This window comes from Aspergillus pseudonomiae, assembly GCF_009193645.1.
Source record: "Aspergillus pseudonomiae strain CBS 119388 unplaced genomic scaffold BDV37scaffold_16, whole genome shotgun sequence".
Classification (NCBI taxonomy): domain Eukaryota; kingdom Fungi; phylum Ascomycota; class Eurotiomycetes; order Eurotiales; family Aspergillaceae; genus Aspergillus; species Aspergillus pseudonomiae.
In genome coordinates, this window is record NW_022476008.1 from 92722 (window position 1) to 105004 (window position 12283).

The window sequence follows — 12283 nt, forward strand, 5'->3', positions numbered from 1 at the left end:
AGTACACAGACATAGCAAGAATTGTAGATTAAGAAGTAACGAGAGAAGAGTTGTCGCAAAGTAAAGATGAAAAAATGATGGGGGCCACCGGCGATATAAATATAAGCCCCCACCAAGGAGCTGAAGGCCTCGGACAGTAAGAATTAAACAGCCCCATCCTTGCCTGTTTGGGCACTAGAATAGAAGCCCAACTTTCACTGTGAATTGATCTGATGCTACGGGGGTGTTGTTGGGGAAATTTCAGTGCGGTAGAGGGTATATTGAAGGAAGCAGGTCTATCGGTACAAAACAACAATCATGGGTACAAAAATCAAAACACCTTCATCGACTGAATAACAGACTCAATCTTCTCCATTCCACAAGTTCCAGCAGTGCTCATATAGGTTTCCCACTATTGGCTACATTAGCATTGCGCAAACAACCTCATGCGATAGGGAAGGGCAACTCACCTCGTTCAACACTCCCATCAGGGCAGCAGACCCAGTCAACTCTCTCACCATCTCGAAATACTCTTTCGTCAATTGGAACGGCCGCGCCGTCAGGTTGGGAACGTACTTTCCGACCAACCGCTTCGGGTCGAGCGCATGGCGGTCGATCAAGTCCAGCAAACAGCGTCGGAAGCCAGGCACACCGGGGAGGAGATGTGAAGAATGGAAGGGAATGTCGATGCCTTTGAGAGGAATTGTCGCACAGCCTCGTGTGAGGGCTGTTCCGGTCTGGGTAGTAGCAACTTGGGATTTTACTAGCGAGGTTAGCTGGTCGGGAGACAGGACGTTCGAAGGGAGAGAGGCAGCGGCCGCGTTGATATGATCGAGGACGGATTTGAGGCACTGGAGAGGTTGGATCTGAGGTGGGTTAGCGAGTGAATAGAAGAGAACAAGAGTAATGAAGGCTTGCCTGTCCTGCGCACACATATTGCAACCCTGCAACGTTGAAGTTGACAATCTGCAGCAACTGTCCTGTCTCGGCTGCAATGGTTTCCACCACCAGCTGCAGCGCTGCTTGGTCAAAGCCTAGAGAGTCCCTGTGAGTAATGGCTAATCTTAGCTGGCCAGACACAGCAGGACAACACCTACCTGCGCAGACCCGGCTTGGATCAACCGCACACATCCGGAAGTCGGATTGCCCTCGGTCGTCGCGCTCCACGGCGAACTGCATCAACAATCCGCGATAGAATACCACTTGCACCAGGCTCTCCACACTGAAAATCTTCCCAACCGCACCAAGGGCTGCATACTCGCCCAGCGAGTGGCCGGCGTACGAGCTCCGTTCCGAGATTAATCCTCTCGCCTGGAGATCCGCAAAGATCGCCAGCTCCATCAGCGTCAAGGCTGGCTGGGTGAACTGCGTGGCCGACAACAGCCCCTGTGGTGCATGGTACGTGTAGAACTCAGTGTCCTCGTCGATCTCGGGGAACAACGGGAGGAGCTGGACGTTTCCATCGGTGCCCACGGATTCTCGCTTCATGCTCATGTATTTGTCGCGGATGTGCCGACCTTGCGGGCCTCCGAAGTACACGGTGAGCTCCTTGGGGTCATTGCGGACGATATCGGTTATGCGGAAGCCTGATGACCGTTTAGTAAACGCTTACCAGCCAAAGAATGCTTGGAACAAAAAGGATCAATTGAAACCCACCGTAGTTGTCGGAGAAGTAGGTATCAGCATAATCCCACACTTGCCGTGCAGCCTCGCTCTGGGTATACAGCTGCATTCCCATCCCCTTCTGCTGGCTTCCCTGGCCCGTGAACAACAGCGCCGTCTCCTCAGGTTCCACTTCAGCCTCTCCACGTAGCACTGTTTCCCCGCGCTGAACATGCTTCGCTTCGACGGAGATGATCTTGCGGCCTGCCAGCATACCCACATGCTGGAAGATGACCTCAATTTCATCTCCCGGAAGCACCATGCTTGTGAACGAGCAATTGAAGCTGCGGAACGCACCAATGGCCGACGCGCAAGTATAATGCTCGACGAGACCACGGACACGTGCCGACGTGTACATGCCGTGCGTGATCAGCCCCGGTAGATCAGCATACCGTGATAGGGAGGACGAGACGTGGATGGGGTTGAAATCCCAGGAGACATGGGCGTAAGCCTCGTTCGAGTCCGGCATTCTCATCATGAGTGACGAACCCTCGCCCGTGAGCGGCATCGGGTTGTTAAACATGTGCCGTTTCTTGACCGGGCTGCCATGGCGCTGCAGGTAGTCCATGACGGGGTTGCCACGACAGGTGGCGGCATAGAAGGCAACTGTTGCGACAGAGCTGGACCGACCAGGCAGTGAGGACTTCAGACGCACATCACCCACGGTGGTAACGGCCTTGAATGTATCCCTGCTGGCGTATTGATAGGTCGACTGCAGTACGAAAATTAGTGTCTGGTCCTGCAGATCTAGGTCAGCATCGCGTGGCTTGAACCACGGTTTCGACTTCAGCAGAGCCACCTCCATGGGCCCGCTGAGGCACAACTCCATTTCTTCTTCGTCGACCTTCCGGAAGGTGTTCTCCCAGTCCGTGTGCGTGCCGCGGTACAGGAATTGGCTGGTCAGCTCGAGGACGACCTTCCCTTCCTGGTAGACGTCACCGCGCACTTCCACAAGCTTACCAGCATCCTCGATCGTGATGGCCTGAATACGAGACTTGGTCTCGAGGACAGCGCCCTCCTGGATAGGCTGCGCGTCTGGGGGGATGCGGAAACCATTGGTGAGATGCACCAATGTCAAGAGATCCACGTCCAGCTCGTGCGAGAACAGTGGCTTCATCAGTGCCTCCCAGCCGACAACTACCCCAAAGTCCAGCGGTGCGTACAGGGTCTTTCCACGCCGCTTGCTGGACGCATCGCTGGCGTTCTGCACACAGTGCGCAAACTCTGCAATCGAGTCCGCCGTGACTTCGAGCTGAGTCTCGCAGAATGTATCATGCACGGATGTCCACTTCTTCGGCTGCGAGCTGGTGAACCACACACGGTAGTAGAACTCCTTGACCCGCTCATTACGACCCTCCATGATCTCATGGATGGGCGCGTATACAGCGTCGCGCCGGTACTGGTACATCAGCCGCAAGCCGATAGCCGCACCCCCAGCGTTACGGTAGTTAATGATCTCCAGCGTGATGGACCCGGACTCGTCAGCACGGATATCGACGACCTTCACCGGTTCAGAATGTGGGCGGTATTCGAACAGCGAAACAGTCGTGTCGGACCGGTGCCCTGCCTGGACCATCACATAGGAATCGCGCGTCGGCTGGAAGAGGCGGCGCAGTGGGTTCTCAGAAATCGCCCGGCCCTGCACAATGGTAGGAGCATTGAAGAATGCCTGGCGCCAGCCACCCTGCGTCCCACCCAGCGCAGCTAACCACTGGTCCAGCGATGGCATCGGAGCGTTCATCTCGGGAGATACCTCGTACAGTAGCGAACCAGTGTTACCAACGGGGACGCAGCTGATCCCTGCCTGCGCCATACCCCACTCACTGACGACGGGGTAGGGCCCAAAGCAGTGCACGATGGGGATTCCATCCTCGAAGTAGTCGGGATCCCGCATCTCCAGACGCTCAATATGCCCCTCGTGGATGGCATCCAGGATCTTGCGCGCTGGCTCATCGGCCACCGTGGAGTGGCGCGCGGCGACTGGCCCGTGTAGAATACACACTCTCCCAACATCGCCATCGACCACCGCGTTGAGATCCTCCGACTGCCACAGCGAGTCCTTCTTGAAGTACTCCTCGAAGTTCTCATCCAGCACGGGCACGAACGGGACCGGCTTCTGGCCACGTCGTCGGCACAGGTGCAGGAAGTACTGCGCGTCCTGTGTCCCCATGAGTTGGTCAGCGGCACAGGGGTTCTGCTCAAGGAATCGGTCAATAGCTGGCTTGGGGTCGTGAAGATCATCCACGCTGGTGACCACAGAAGAGGTCATCTCCATGTCGTCACCATCTTGGCCCTCCTCTCTTTCATGGCCGATCCGGGCTTCCACGCGCAAAAGGAAATCAAAGAGAAACTGCTGGAACGAGGCATCGATCCAACGGCCTTCGAGTGAAACATATGTCAACTCGACCAGCCGCGAGATGACCTCGGCATAGGTCATCTCCTCCAGATCCACCACGTTCCCGAGCTCGTCGCGTCCAAACCAGACTTTGTGCGAGTCGGCGTTCAGTCGGCGGATCAAATAGTCGCGCTGTTTCTGGAGTTGAGTGAGACGCTGTGCGCGATCGAGCTTGAAGATTGTCCGGTCTAATTCCGCCCAGAGGCGCACACCACGCGTCGCCAATTTGTGGATGGGCTCTCCCATCTCGGAGGTCACCGTCATAATTCCCCCGGCCGGCTGGGTGTAGGTCTGCTCCCAGTCCGCCTCGTCAGCCACACCAGGTGTTGCAACAATAGCTTGCTTCACGGCGGCGCTGGTATGGGCCTCCTTGGCGGTCATCAAGCGGCTACCCAGCAGAATGCCGTCGAAGGGCATGAGTGGCCGATTGTACTGCTGCGCCCACTCTCCAGTCAGGTAGGGAAAGGTGTCCTCAGCCCCTCCAAAGCCACTGCCTGCCACCAGGATCAAGTTCGAGCAGCTGCGGACCGCCCCATAAGCCTGGAGGATTGGCTGGTGGAAGTCTTCGAAGGAGTGGTGGCCACCCCCGCGACCGCCAGTCCATTGGAGGATCACCGGGAAGTTTGGATGGGCCCGCGCGATGGCAATGACCTGGTGAATCGCCGGGAGCGACCCCGGTTTGAAGCTGATATGGCGCAACCCAAGATCACGGATGTAGCTGGTGGCGACCTCCAGCGAGGGAACGCCAGCGCCCACCGTAAGACCCTCGATGGGCACTCCCGACGCCCGGAGACGTGTGAGCAGCGGAACCTGCCAGCGAACTGCCTTAGGGGCAGCATAGATCATATTGACAGTGATTCCGCGACCCGGGGGGATCTCGCGTAGTAGACGCTGGATCGCCGTTTCAAGCTGGTCCGGGCGATGATAGCCTCCCAGGGCGAGTTCGACATGATATCCAGCCTTCATCACCGCTGCACAGAAGTCCCACGCCGCTGTGGTTGGAGTCATGCCCGCCACAATAACCGGTGGGAGTCCCAGCAAACGGCTCAGCTTGGTGTCGACCATGGGGCGGCTGCCAGATACCTGCACCAGCCGCGGTCGGTATTGTTCGCTCCAAATCTGACCATACGCCAGTCCCGGGGAAGGGCTCCAATCAAAGATCTCGCTGCGATAGCCCAGATCTGTGTTGGTGCCTTCCGCGACCGTGGCCAGGATTGTTCGAACTCCCGTGCCATCCTTGAGTCGATTCGTCAAGGCCCCAATACCGGATACGCCTCCTGGGCCGAAGTCGATGATGTGCGTGGCGCCCGGCAACTTGATGGCTTCGGTCCAGACCAGCTCCTGCGATGTAATCATGGTGACCAGGTCGGGAATAATATTCTGGCTTCCAAAGGCCCGCAGGTCACTACCCGTGCGCGTACAGAACACGGGAATGCGAAGGTCATCGCCCCTAATGGTCAAGTCGGGGACATTGGCGAGGACTGCGTCGGAGACATCGGCCAGGTAACTGCTATGGAAGGCGGCAGTGATGGGGAGGAAGCGGTTACTGATCTCGGGTTTCCGCTTGCTAAAGGGAATGCGATGCTGGGTACCCTTCGCAGGGGCCTTGACGCCGCGCAACCAGACGTTGAATCCATGCAGGGACAAGGGTGGACCTGCCAGCACGGCGCTCTGTGGTCCATTGATCAGGGCGATTGCAATACGGGCGTCCTCCGAGAGATGTACATTAACGGCGTCGACGTATTTCTGGAGCTGCTCCAGGGGGCAGTCGCTGACACTGAGCATGGGCCCCGGAAAGCCCTCGCCATGGGCCTCCGCATCAGCGACAATCACCGGGGGCAGCTCGGCCACGGCAAAGTGGTCTTGGCTGTAGGCTCCAATGGCCAGCAGGAGGCGCAGGGCATCCAGGGCCAGGTTGTCAAATTGGGTCCACGACTGGGCCACGGCCGTCACGGTTGCGGTCACAATGCCCTGGGAGTGGCCGGTGGTACCAACTAGTGCCGCCTGGATCTGGGCTGGAGTGGACCCCAGAACACGCCCAATCACGCGATACCAAGCCAGTTGGAGCAGGCCGATGAGCGGCATACTAAGTGGGGCGGAGATCAGGTAGGCTGAGTCTGGGGCCCGTTCGGGATGCTCCAGCCAAGTAATAATATCCAGACCCTGGTGATAAAAGCGGCTGAACCGCTCGTCGAGCGACTGGCGCTGCAGCAGGCTGGATGCGGAGACAACCAAATCACGCACTAACGGCCGGTAGGTGTTGTACACCACTCGCAGCTCGTCGAAATAGTTCTCATCGTTACCCTGGCCGCCAAACACGGTGTACAATTGTGCCTTGCGGTCCAACGCGGCCGTCATCAGCGCGGATGGCGGGTGGGATGGCCGACTGATCTTTCGCAACGCATGACGCGCCTGAACGTAGGCAGCTAGAATGGTCGTTTTGACGTCAGTGCTTGCGTCCAGCTCCTTGACCACTCCGTGCACCTCCCGATTCCACAGGATGTCTCGCTCGAAGGTGTCCATCGCCGTGGCGAGGAGCACCCGCAAGTCATCCTCTTTCAACCCACGGCGCTCTCGCTCCAGGCGGCGCACGGTAAAGCTGAGGAATCGAGCCCAGAGCTCCACCAGGGACGACAGTTCCTCGTCCCCGGGAGTCTTACTCAGGTCATGGAGGAAGTCGTCCCGCAGCTGCAGAGCCGTTGGGTAGGAGCCGCTGGCGACGGTGAGAGAATGCTCAAAGGCATGATAGGTAATAGTAAGGGTCTGACACGCATGAGAAGAAGTGGAGGAGGTGGAGAGAAGTTCTGGAGTCGCCCAGCCGGAAGAGAGTGCGAAAGAGGCCGCGGAACCAGCGCTGGCCAGGGATGGGGAACGGGAAGCGGAGGAGGCATTCATCGTGGAAAACATTGTGGCGGTAAATCGTCGTCTTGTGGATAATTCCGTTGGGTCTTCGTTATTTCTTTGTTTAGATGATCTTCTTTGTTTCTGCAAGGCTCATTTCCGACTCTTTGTTTGAAGATATTCGCAAGATATTTATCCAACGGGTCGCGCTATACCACCCCAATCAGGAAATCAGCCCTAAGCGTCTCACTTCGCAGGGACGCTAAGATGCAGCGTGGGCTCAGCCTGCAGCCCTCGAGCCTCACATCCCAGTCTAGTTTCCCCCCAACTAGAATCTGACGTGTGTTGGCTCTAAAAATATGGTGGGCCAATGGGTTTAGGCACCGTCATTCTGTCGATCCTGGGTGAGCCTACTAGTTTAAGAATGCAGCAGGTAATCCGTTTTTTCCCTCTGCATCTCAACAACCACTTCTCTCCTCCTCTCTTCTCGTTCCCTCTCTCATTCCCCTTTCTGTTTGTCTGAATACTCTGGAAAACCTCTGCTGCGAAGACACTGGGTGTCAATTAGCGTCATGGGTTTAACAGCGAAGTGCGGTATGTTCCTCTAATTCCTCTAGTGCCATTTTTTCTGCCCTATTGTTTTCTTTGCCATTTTGTTTTCCACGTCTAATAAAAATTCCCCGCTATCCCACGTTCTTAATTCCCCGTTCCCACATCTTTATCTACACCACGATGTGGATTCCCTCCCCAAAACCAGTACTTTTCAACACTTTCAGCCTCAAAATTTTCCAATTTTATGAGTACCGCAAAACTGACGAATTAATGCAGATCTCACCAACGAGAATGCGCAGTATCCCTACTGTGCCAGTCCCGCGGCCGCCATTATCTTCTCCGTCCTCTTCGGAGTGACGTTCGCAGGCCACTTGACGCTGGCGATTCTCTACCGTAAGAAATTCTGCTGGGTGATCATTGTCGGCAGTGGATGGGAATGTCTGGGTTTGATCATGCGAGCCTACTCGACACTGGACCAGACCAAGTCATCCACCCTCGCTGCTGCACAGCTGCTCGTCCTGCTCGCCCCGTTGTGGATTAACGCATTCGTATACATGATCTTCGGCCGGATGGTCTACTACTACAGCCCGAACAAGAAAATCAAGGGCATCAAAGCCGAGAGCATGGCCAAGATCTTTATCTGGCTCGATATAACGTGAGCGCCCTTGCACCATCTCCGCGAAATCCTGTCGACTCCGGAGACACTGACCATGGTCTAGCGCCTTTATCATCCAAGGCACCGGTGGTATTCTGGACTCCGACGGCTTCGGCGAGAAGCTGAATCGGACTGGAATGAACATCTACACCGCCGGTATCGCCATCCAGGAATTCTTCATCCTCTGCTTCCTCGCTCTGTTGATCGTGTTCCATAAGCGCATGCTGGCGGGATATCGGAACATCGAGCGCGGAAATGGGTGGAAATGGATGGTGTACGGCATGTACGTGACATTGCTCTGCCTGACGGTATGTGTGCTCTTTTTTTCCCACCCTCTGCATAACCAGCATGCTGACAACGACGTAGACCCGTATCGTCTACCGTTTGGTCGAGTTCGCCAACCCCAACCAGGCCGGTAAGACCGTGCTGAGCACCAAGGAGGCCCCGTTTTATATCCTCGAGTGTGTGCCCATCTGCATCGGCATGATGCTCTGGAATGCCTTGCACCCTGGTCGCATAATGCCGGGTCCCGACAGCGAGTTCCCTAAGCTCTCGCGCGCGGAGAAGAAGCAGATGAAGCAGGAGGCGAAGGAAGCGAAGAAGCAGCGCCGAGTCGGCTTTAGTCAGAAGTATACCGCGGTCAACGACTCAGAATACACCCTCACGCGCCCCAGTGACGAGGAGCGTGAGACTGGCTATGGCGGAGGACGGTGGCCCCTGAACGAGGTGGAATCGGGCCGAGGAGGCTATGGCAATGAGTATGGTTATGTTCGTTGAGGACGATTAGGGTTCGGAATGAGACGGTGTGGGATAGGGAAAAAGGCTGGACCTGGCTGGTTTTTGGGTGGTTTTGCTTCTTTCTTCATTTTAATTGTTTCTTTCCTTTGTTTTGTAGAACCTCGAATCTTTATTATGTTATCCTCTAGTTGACCGATATCAACATATGTATGGGTTACAGATATCCACAATGAATAACGAACTGTGATGCTTCTATAAAGATCAAGAACAACTCCGGATAGAATTCTTCACAACCACTTGCCTCCAACGCCAGCACATAGGATATAAATAAGACAAAGCAAATAAAGTATTGAATGAAGGTAAGAAGGTAAGAACGACGTAAACCCATGAAACGCATCAATCAAAGGGATATCACTGGAGCAGAAGAGCGGGATTACATGTTCTTCCCGAGACATGCGGTATGCAAGGGCGTCTGGCCTTCGAGATCGCGGATCTCCAACTGGGCCCCGGCTTGCACCAGCATTTCAACCAAGTCACGCCGATTTCGCTCACAGGCAAGATGCAAGGCTGTACGGCCCAGCCAATCCTGTGCGTCTACCTGAAGGGCGTGGCGACGCGTCGGACAGAGCAACACTTGCACCACCTCTGGCCGGTGATGCTTCACAGCCAGATGCAGCGCCGTCTCGCCCTCCCGCGTTGTCATGTTGATATTCACACCACTGCCGGTCGGCGAGCCCAATAGCAGTGTCACCAGGCGGGCGTGTCCCTCCATCGCCGCGAGATGCAGGGGTGTCAGCCCCGCGCTATCAGCGATCGAAGCATCCGCGCCCGCACTGATCAAAACCCCCAGGACAGACTCATGGCCGTACAGAGCCGCCCGGTGAAGGGCAGTATTGGCGAGTGAAGACTCTCCCGTGGGAGTAGAATGTGACGGAACGGAATCCGCAACCGTTGGGGGGCTGGGATTCGGGGTTATACTAGGGGTGGGCGCGTGGAGTGTCTGGGGAGCTTTGACCGTGCCTGCTGCAGGGACGGGGACAGCTGGGGGTTGGGAGTTTGTGAGGTTGCCGTTGCTAGTATTCGCCAGCGCATATGCTTCCTCGATGGGATTGTAGGAAGGCCCCCGGCCAGTCATCGTCGGTCGTTGGGAGCCATCGAGTGACGGCGGAGTCCACGACTCGGGGAAGGACAGCCCGTCCAGTGGAGGAGAAAAGAGCTGAAAGTCCGGAGGGGTTTGTACTTTCACCGGGGTCTGAAAGGAGGGTAAGGGTTGTTGCTGTTGCTGTTGTTTCTGCTGCTGCTGCTTCTGCTCCTCCTTAGGAGCGTTGGCTGCTGCCTCTTTAGCTCCTTCCATCTTTTCCTTCTTGAGCCCTACATAACATGGTTAACGGAATCAAGGCATAATATCCGTCCTCCAGTACTCACTTTTACGGTATCCCCTCTGGGCAATTCGATTTTGAGCCCTTCGCCGCTCCACCCGATCATCGATGTTCGCCCAGTTCTCGCCGACGACCTGAACGGAACTACCACCCACGACCGCTGATCAGCAGATGAAGACGAGAAACAATGGGTCTGAAAGGGATATACATACGTGATCATCGCGCAATGGGGATCAACTGACATTCTCATCGCGATACTATAAGATATGGGCTATCCGTTTTCACGAACGGGGGCCATCGCCCGTCCCTGGGCCCTCTACATATATGTATGGGGAAAACATCACCCCGTCATCTTCACTGCATGCAGTCCCAGACCTCTGCCCCCAACATTGCTCGGATTTGTTGGATTGGTATCCTAGCGTATGTTCATCTTACGAAAGAAATTACTGAGGAAAGTCAATTTAGGGCGCCGGCCACATGGTTGCCACATGGGGAGGTCCCTAACGAAGAAGATCACTTCCTACTTTCACCAAACCAGCCGATATCCAAAAGTATGGCAGAGACGGACTAAGTCGAAGGACACCAATGGGACAATATTGTGCTGGGTCGCAGTCGAATCCACGGATCCCGTTAGTCTGAACTGCCTCGTTTAGGAAGGGGCCAACGTTGGCTTACGGTGGAGTTGTGTTGGTAATATTATTCGATGAGATCATCCGACATTTGAATATGGACGTTTATGGTTTCTGAATCTTTTGCCTCTCTTTCTTCAGAGAGACAAGATGGGATCCGAGTCTGCGGCTGGCCCTATACGAGAGGATGTATATTGGTTTGCACAGCGACGTGTCTACATGTAGTAAAAGGCTAAGCAAAGCCCCGGGCTCGAACAAACGTGAACATGAGGTAGATAAAAGCACCATGCAATTGTACACTGGAGATCGGAGCTAACGTATGAAGCTCTAAAAAAAGAACTGTATAGAGTTAAAAACAGTCCGCAGTCATAGAATTGCTAGAATGTCATGCGTGGAAGTCCCAAGTATCAGACTATGCAATTGTCAAACAGTGCCAGAAAACCGGCACAGCGAGCCATGGCGTACAAGATTTCCGGTCCGTTTGTTTCAGAAATGAACTTGAGAGATTAGAGTAAGAAAATAAACTGTCAAAGCGTTGCGAAAGAAGATCCTGTGACACGGTGGGAAGCGAAGTTGCAATGGCTACTGGCTCACGTTAGGGTGACTCGGGCACTGGGGGTTGACCGTAATTTGGATATGAAACAAGGAACTTACTGCTCTGGGTTAACACTGGCAATGCCCAGTACCTCGATGTATGCCTCCGCATCCCTACGAGCCAATCGAGCATGGGGATCTGATGTCCCACGCAGCAGCCGGAGTGCCCGACCAGTCCTGTTTCCTTGTTTGAACGCACCCAAAAATAGAGTCACTCAGTGGAAATTCCCGAAGAGTAAGCACTAAGGGACCAGGTACCGAACTAAGGATCGGGATCCATAACCAAGCCCCTCTTAACAGAAGCACCATAGTTGGTGGCTTGGCATTCTTGTCTGGTGGAGCTTTCCAGATACGATTGCATGACAATCCCCCTCGTTTTCCCAAGCTGCCTGACTCAGGCCATCAGTCCAACACGACCGGACTAGAAGCTGGCTATCGCAAGTCCTTACTATACTACAACGTAGTTTGATACCTGAATAGGTCTAAACACAGCGAGAACTCACCCAGCGGATTGGGAACAGTGCACTTACACGAGATCATCCCTTCTTACTGTCAGCATGCATTCCACTTGGCATTCGCTAAACCCGATCTGATACGATCCCCCAACGTCCCAACTCCGCCTCTCTCATGACAATTTCTTCCCGCTTTACGAGGCAGAAATCTGGCAGAAACAAGGCAGAAACGGGATCGATACCTGATCCTAGGGTTCCACCGCACACGGGCCTCTCACTAGCATGCAAAAGAGGCAAGGAAAGACAATCAATCCTTGCGCAGTTGCCTCGTCCTCGGCTGCAAAAAGACATGGTCTTAGTAGATAATTATTAATTAGCTCAGAATTAATCCCCTCTTGAGTCATACG

At 54.9% G+C, this 12283-nt stretch overlaps 2 protein-coding genes across 2 annotated transcripts; one reads left to right on the forward strand and one right to left on the reverse strand.

The window, feature by feature from the left end:
• Positions 1-310: 310 nt before the first annotated feature.
• Positions 311-6943, reverse strand: BDV37DRAFT_280759 (acyl transferase domain-containing protein; the record flags this gene model as incomplete). Its single annotated transcript, XM_032086651.1, has 5 exons — positions 311-391; positions 450-845; positions 913-1013; positions 1077-1565; positions 1636-6943. The coding sequence occupies 5 exons, from the start codon at positions 6941-6943 to the stop codon at positions 311-313; spliced, it is 6375 nt and encodes a 2124-aa protein (XP_031943797.1).
• A 324-nt stretch (positions 6944-7267) lies between these two features.
• BDV37DRAFT_242611 (RTA1 domain-containing protein) lies at positions 7268-9050 on the forward strand. Its single transcript, XM_032081345.1, has 4 exons — positions 7268-7471; positions 7706-8084; positions 8149-8392; positions 8451-9050. The coding sequence occupies exons 1-4, from the start codon at positions 7450-7452 to the stop codon at positions 8859-8861; spliced, it is 1056 nt and encodes a 351-aa protein (XP_031943798.1). The 5' UTR covers positions 7268-7449; the 3' UTR covers positions 8862-9050.
• The last annotated feature ends 3233 nt before the right edge of the window (positions 9051-12283 follow it).